This window comes from Teleopsis dalmanni, chromosome 1 (genome assembly GCF_002237135.1).
Source record: "Teleopsis dalmanni isolate 2A chromosome 1, ASM223713v2, whole genome shotgun sequence".
Classification (NCBI taxonomy): Eukaryota; Metazoa; Arthropoda; class Insecta; order Diptera; family Diopsidae; genus Teleopsis; species Teleopsis dalmanni.
The window spans coordinates 177878161-177886136 of NC_051846.1; the positions used below are offsets into that span (position 1 = coordinate 177878161).

Sequence of the window (7976 nt, forward strand, 5' to 3'; positions counted from 1 at the left end):
GCAAATTATATCTTATTGAAGCCTCAAAACTCAATTTTATAGCACAGTGATATATAAATCATCTCTTTAATATGCAAATAAAAAAAATAATAAATTAGAACAATTGATTAATTGTTTCAAGAAAAAAAATTTATTTTGCTTCCATCTCTGAAACCTCTTTTAATCAGAATTTTGATAAATGAATATCTCAAGAAATCCCATCCTAAATATATTTTTAATTAATTTAACATTTAAAATCACATTAAAAGTATTTAAACCAAATCAAGTGTAGATTCACCAACTAAATGAATAGTTTTTCCTATTCCCTCAACTTAGTGAACGTCTCTTGGTGAGCCGTTGGACAACAAATGTATTTGTTTGATTATTTCATCAATATTTGCATTTGTTATATCCAATAAATTCTCCAAATGTGCAATCTTTTGATGCGCAGCTGTCAAACATACTCTATTCGCATTTAAATCCTTAACAGATTGCTCATACAAAGAGTAATTGATCATTTTCTGCGGAATTTGTATAATTGCATCGCCCATCTGCTTGTTAACACTAACCATAATGATATCATCATTATCGGGCAAAGTACCGGACATTTCTAATTGAACGGCCTTTTTAGCATTTGCCAGCTTCTCTTCTTCGAACAACATAACATCCATAAGTACTATTTCAATATTACCTGGCTCAGATTTTGCCAACTTTTCAGTAAGTGATTTGCTTAGTTTCATATTTAACTTAGCGAATACTTTTGTGTTCATCGTTTCCCAATTTAATAATTTTGACTTTAGGCTATTGCATGGGGGATAGTTATGAACATCGATTTGCTTGGGTATAATCCCTTTAAGTAGCTTAGCCATCAGTACCGCATCGGAGAAATCCTTATTCAACTTTTCGGTAGGAATCTTATGATCGCGCAACCATTTGAGCAAGACATTGTATCGATCCACATTTAGAGGCTTCGACTTTTGGTCCCACTCACCTTCTCCATTATTCTTGCTCATTTTACAATAAATTTTTTTTTACTTGATAATTACGAGTTATTTTTTGAAACGAAAATATATAATGTAAAATGTAATTTGTTTCATATTCTTGACTTATTTGAAAAAAAATTTTAAATTTGTTGCAATGTAAACTACTTTATTTTTTAGAAGTTGCTTATTTACTCATATTACTAACTGTGGTATTTTGATAGTTTGTATATTACTAGGATCACTTAACAAGACATTAGGAAGTGCATTAAAGGACACTAGTGTGCTGGTGCCCTCTAACCACTATCGAGGCCAATATAAAGGACTTGAACCAAATAATGGTGAAGAATGAAAAAAAAAATAAAGCTAATAATATATAATCGTCGTGGAAACTCAGTAAAAGAGACCGCATGAATACAGCAAAATTTACTACAGTTCTCTCTAGTCACTCATGTATAGGAACTCACGCAAAAAAACTGCACATTCCTTTTAATAGTGATTATAAAAATTTTAAAAACTTTCAAAAATATAAGAAACAAGCTTTTTTTCTGGGAATACTCTTTCTGGAAATAAGCTCTTTGCTGACATGTCCCTGCAACCAACCAACTAACCGAATAATAAAGATTACTTCAAATCAGCGCCGCTAGTTCTAATAGTCTACTGAGATTGCAAGTAAAGAGACTGATTGGAATGTTATTACTTAATTTTGGTCTGATGACCCTTCATCTTAGCCATCCTGGGCCAATGCCCCACCGCTCCTACACTAACGTCGCTACTAACTCTTAACAAATCAGTTACCGCTCAATAGTCTGTTCAATGACTAAACTATTGTTCCCATTGTTTAAGGAAATTTAGGAGAAAGAATGCTTTCTATTAGACTGAAAGGAATCTATAATTGTTAAAATTCTGAAAAAGGTGACAGGAGAAATGTTGTGCTTGGAGGGTATCTCCGTACTACCCGTTGTTTTTAAAATATTTAAACAGATAATTCTCAAAAGAATTGCTGACACATTTTATTCATCGACCCGCAAAACTCAAACGGGATTCAACGAGTGACTCATGAATCAACCAGATTAATACCGTTGAAATACTTATTAAGCAGGCTTCTAAATTTAATGCGTCCTTATATCTCTGATGATATCACTCATTGAGAAAACCAGCGGATGCGATTGCTCATGCTGTCAAGCAATGAAATCCCCAATGATTGAAAAGACCAGATTGATCGAAAACTACTTGGCGTAGGACAAGAACGAATGAAACACAGACGTTTCTTGCTAGAAACAGGAACGACTGAAAAGAATTTGCAAAAACTATTTGTGAATAGAGTAAGTTCAAGATTTATTTTATAAATTGAAAACTCGGCATAATTAATCATATACCTATAGCCTTTAGCGGCAAAATGTTTTGACTTGGTTTTGACACCCATTCATTTCTGTTCTTATGAGTACTGATTTAACCGAAATGAAATGATGAAATTATTATTGCTGTTTTGTTTAATAACTAAAGCCACTTATGTTACTTTCCCATAAATTCCGTGAAATTTTTTGTATTATTTATGAAATCGGATAAAGCTAAAACTAAAAATATAAGAGCTGCAAAATTTAACTATTACCTTATTAACTAAATTTAACTTACTTAACTATATATTGATAATTACCAAATTTTGCAGCTTATCTATCTTTAGCTTCAGCTCTATCAGATATAATTCAAAAGATTTCCATTGATTTATGACTTAAATAGCTACTTATCATTGAAGAAATAAAACACAAATAATTGCTTCACTTTTTGGTGTTATTTTCAAAAGTTTACAAATTCCTTTTAAGCAGTGGGAGAAAGTAATTCATAATTGATGGAATTCAATAGCACAGGGAAGCTCACCTTACTTGAAGAAATCACGACTTTCAACTTTTTGCCGCAATATTTCCAATTACCAACTCAATTGACACCGCTAATTTCTCAATTCTTTAACATAATAAGGCGTCAATAGCTGTCATTATTTATCGATACCACCTCCTGCTGTGCTTCCTGTTTATTTAAAAGTGAAAAAAACCAAAGAAATGCGATATCGAAAATGGAAAAGGTACAAAATATTCAACACGAAAATTTTCCCAATGACATCGCACACCCGAACTTCGACTCCAACTGGCAACACCGCAAATTGCGAATTTAATCAAATATTACGGCTGAAAAACTTACTAAATGAAGGCAATCAACAGCAAATGAACTAACAGGCCACATAGCCAACGAATAGACAGACAGGCAGACCGACGAAACGGTCTGTTGGATAGATGGATGTATAGTTGCATAGACGGACTGAATGGACTGAAGGAAAGACAACAAATTTTTGAACAATATTGACTATGAATGGAGTAGTGTGAAAAGTTAAACAAAATTCAAATTTAAAAGACTTGCAACAGTCATAGTGGCGTAATAATTTAGTGCCACATCAAAATTGACACTTTCTGGCATTTGACTCGCGTGCCACAATCAAAGCAACACAATAGATTCATAAGAGCAACAACTAAAGCAGCAGCAGCAATGTTGTAGTCAATGAAGACAACAGCAGTGAGCAATCAAGCCAGGCCGCATGCAAAGAAATATGAAAACCACATTGAGTGCTCTGTTAATAAAAGAAACGACAGCGGCTGCCACAACACGTTTTCCAACGATTCATTAATAATTTAAAATCGAAATTGCCAATGATAAGCAAAACTGTACCAGCAATAGCAACAGTAACAGCAACAGCAACAGCATTAGCAATAACAATAACAATAACGACGGCAGCGGCAGCGGCAACAACTGAAATCGGCAACAGTGAGTTTTGTGCCCGAAGTTGGTCATGTGTTGGCATGCAAAATAAATGACTAAACTTTGTCTGGAATCAAAGTATTTTGCTTTGACCAAATTGACAGGCAACCTGGTTAAATGAGTGGCTTCTTTGACACCGCAACATGTTGTTCTTGCGTTTGAATACGAGTACTGCAGTAGTGAAGAAGTGTAGAAGTGGAAGACATGAAATCATTTATAGTACTTTTATACATTTTATTACTATATATTGTGACGTACTCTTACAATTTGAATGAAAATACCAAACGGAAAGGAAGTTTGTAAATCAATTTCAGTTTAAAATTATTGGTTAACTAATGACAATTACTGCAGTGTTCAGGCCACGTCAAAGCGGACTACAATCAATTCCTACACTAAACGGTATGGCAACAGCTTATTATCTGCAATGTGGTAAATTGGAATTGTTATGGCAAAATTGTGGCAAGGAACAACTTCATTAGTTATTAGCACCGAACCATCGTACCACCGAAACCAGCTCCAAGTGAACCACAATGACTACCTTCACAGCATTTAAACTAAACGTCAGTGACTTTGCGCTTTTGGTTTGAGCGAAAGAATAAAAAACGTGAAAATAATAAATAAATACAAAATCAAAAACAAAAACAGAAACAAAACAACAATAAAGGAAAAAATTGTCAATTACGAAAATTGAATTTTCACAATTGAAACAGCAACGACAGTAGCAAAAATAACATCAACAACATTAATAGCCTCAGCCATGCCATGCCAACAACAGTAAGAGCAGCAAAACGTTATATTAAGTTCTTTGCGAATATTTTAAATGCAGCATCAATAGCATTGCTACAATGTCAGACCAAAGTTAAGATCAGCACAGCCAAAGACAGGCAATAGCAACAGCAACAGCAACAGCAGCAGCAGTAGTAGCAGCAGCGACTTCTTAAGAAACCGACCAAACCGAATCCAACCAAATTGTCCACAGCAAATGTCGTCCTTTAATATGCGAGCAACTCTTTTGACAGCGCAAAAGGCACTAAATCGAAATGTGTAACCGCTGCAGGGCTTATTTTCCACATACCCGTACACGTACACGTACTCGTAAGATATAATGAGAAATTATTAAAACGAAATTTAATATGTTGTTTATACAAAAGCAACAATAACAACAACAACAACGACAATACCAACAGCAATAACAACAACAACAACAAAGCCAAAAATAATAACGACAACATCAAGTAAAACTACAACTGCCACAATTGTTGCAACTAACAAACTCAAATGTTGCACTTCTGAATGAAGATGAGTGCACTCTGTTTGCGTTCTTAATTAAATGTCCTGCAGCTATTTTCATATGCAATATGAAGTCCATTTAAATTATTGTGTTTAGTTTACAAAATCGGTACGGCATCGGTAAAGGCTGTGGCTTTAGCATTAGCATTAGCTTTAGCTTTAAAGGAATTTCCGCTCAAAGTAGTGACTGCACAAAGCGATTGGTTGGATGGTGCAATTTAAATAGAGTTGTTCAATTAAACAATAATATTTTTTCCATTAGTTTGAGTATGTGATTTCCTTGAGGGCATCACAAATGTCCACTTGAGCCGCTACATGTCGTTAGAAAGAGATTGCAATATACAAGGATATTAATGTAATAAATAAGTGAATTATATTGATATTAATGTATACGACATATAAATAAATATATAAATTAATGAAGATATATAATTTAATTAACCATATCATAAAGTAATAGATGAAAATGAATAAAACATTCTCAAGATAAATAAAACATTCACAAACATAACTGAATAGAAAGCGACATCTATTGTTATATATTAAAGTTATTTCAAGATGATTTACAAGCGCCACTTATTCTCTCTAATAATGAATAGTACTTAGATTAAGGTTTTAGGCTCAAGACCAATCCGCGAAAAACTCTACGTAAACCGTCTATGTGTCGGTTTCGTTACGCTAAAAAGAAAGTGGGTTTATTGCAATATACAAAGGTGATTTATTTTTGTAATAAATAAGTAAGTAATATTTATATTAATGTATACGATATATAAATAAATATATAAATTAATAAAGATATATAATTTAATTAACCATATCTTAAAATAGTAGCTTGAAAGGATCTATATATTGTAATATATCTTTAAATGATTCTCAAACATGAGAGAATAGACGACGTATCTATTATTATATATTTAAAGTTAGTTCAAGATAACTTATAAGCGTCATTTAATCTCACCAATAATTTAAACCTAACCGAAATAGTACATAGATTTAAGTTTTTGCCTTAAGACGAGTCTGCGAAAAACTCTACGTAGACCACTTATGTGTCCATTTCGTTACGTTAAAAAGAAAGACATTATATATATTCCAATACACAAAGGTAACTTATTGATATAATAAATAAGTACGTAATATTGATAAGTATTAATGTACACAACATTTAGAAATATATAAATTAATGAAGATATAATTTAATTAACCATATCTTAAAATAGTAGGAATAGGAATGAACGGGGTACTAGCTCCCAACGGAGTAGAGCACTGCGACCAGATTGATCTTATGTGCTAACCTTAAAATAGTAGCGACAAAGGATCTTTAAGTGATTTTCAAGCATCAAAGAATAAAGGGCGTCATCTGTTGTTATATATTTAAAGTTAGTTTAAGATAAGTTACAAGTGTCATTTATTCACTTTAATAATTAAAACCAAACCTAAATAGTACTTAGATTTAGGTTTTAGGCTCAAGACCAGTCTACGACAAACTCTACATATCTGTCCATTTCGTAACGCTTATATTGCAATATTCAGAGGTAACTTATTGATGTAATAAATAAGTATAGTATAGTATTGATGTTAATGTATACGACATAACAGATATATACAAATAAATAAAGATATATAATTCATATTAATTCATATATTATTCAGATATACAAGCAAATCTAGAAGTAAAGGATAGTTAAATCATTTTTAAATATAATTAAATGGGTAGTCTCCGAAAGATTCTACGTAGACCACGTATGAATCCGCTGGGTCATACTAAAGAGAAAGAGATTATATTGCAATATACAAGGGCATTAATGTAATAACTAACTAAGGAGTATTAATAATAACATATACGATATTAAAGAAATATTTAAAAAGAGATTTTGAAAAGTAGTGAATTGAATTTTTGCCTGACCATAAAGCTGTTTAGAGTATTGTCAAATATGTTATATATAATTTATATATAATTTTTCGTAAATAATACTTTGAGTCGTGGATGTAAACATTAATATTTTCTGTATATAATAAACTGTATTGTCTCATCTAATTTTATATTAATAAAAAAACTCTTAGTCAAACTAAGAAGCGCAAATTAACTTGTATATATAATTAATTTCATATAAAGTTGATAATAATGCTGTTATATACTACTCGTATAACACATTAAAAGACAAAAATATATTATCAAAGTAACAAAATCTGACACAATACCAACTTTTTTCTCCTAGGCAACAGAGTCTCATGCGATAATGAATTAGGAATTTAGGGATTTGGGGTCGTTCCCCTTAATTTGGGTTCGTATTTTTAAAAACGTTTAATGTTTTTTAACACCATGCTGTAATAAATTAAATTAAAAAACTATTTATTTATTATAGTCTTAAATTTGTATGCCTTTTTAATTATATAAGAAATTTTTTTAATTTTATGTCGTTTTAATAATTTATGCAATATTAAAAATATTGCCAAAATTTTAAAATTTTATTGACTGTTTCTATTCATTTTCTCTACTTCAAACCTCTTTACACATCATCAATACGTCTCTTCATATGACTTTTATTCCTTAAATCCGTAAGGCATTGCATGCTTAACAGAAGCAGAGATTTTTGCTAATATGATTATTACGAAATTATCCGCCTTGACCGTATTGTGCTTGAGGCACTTGAATCTTAAAGCACTCAAGCAAACTGAAAGTAATCCAAAATCTGACTTAACAACCGGCGTATATATCAGTTTTGGCATTGACAGTAGCTGAAGAGTAAGCAGCCACTTCATCAGGAACTCCACTCAGCAAGTGGCAAATTGATTAGTTTTCGATTACGTGCAGACGAAAACATCAAGAAAATTCATGAAGAAAATTTTAAGTTTTAATTTACGTGTTAACAAAATAATTATATTAAATGTTATATATTATACTACATGATACAATAATAA

At 31.6% G+C, this 7976-nt stretch overlaps 1 protein-coding gene across 1 annotated transcript; it reads right to left on the bottom strand.

The window, feature by feature from the left end:
* Positions 1 to 311: 311 nt before the first annotated feature.
* On the bottom strand, positions 312 to 992 carry LOC119666798 (sperm flagellar protein 1-like). Its single transcript, XM_038076077.1, has one exon. It carries the CDS (start codon positions 990 to 992, stop codon positions 312 to 314), a length of 681 nt encoding a protein of 226 aa, XP_037932005.1.
* Between the last annotated feature and the right edge of the window lie 6984 nt (positions 993 to 7976).

Excerpts from the sequence above, each read along its gene's own strand:
- LOC119666798 (XM_038076077.1), bottom strand. The coding sequence starts at position 992 with ATGAGCAAGAATAATGGAGAAGGTGAGTGGGACCAAAAGTCGAAGCCT.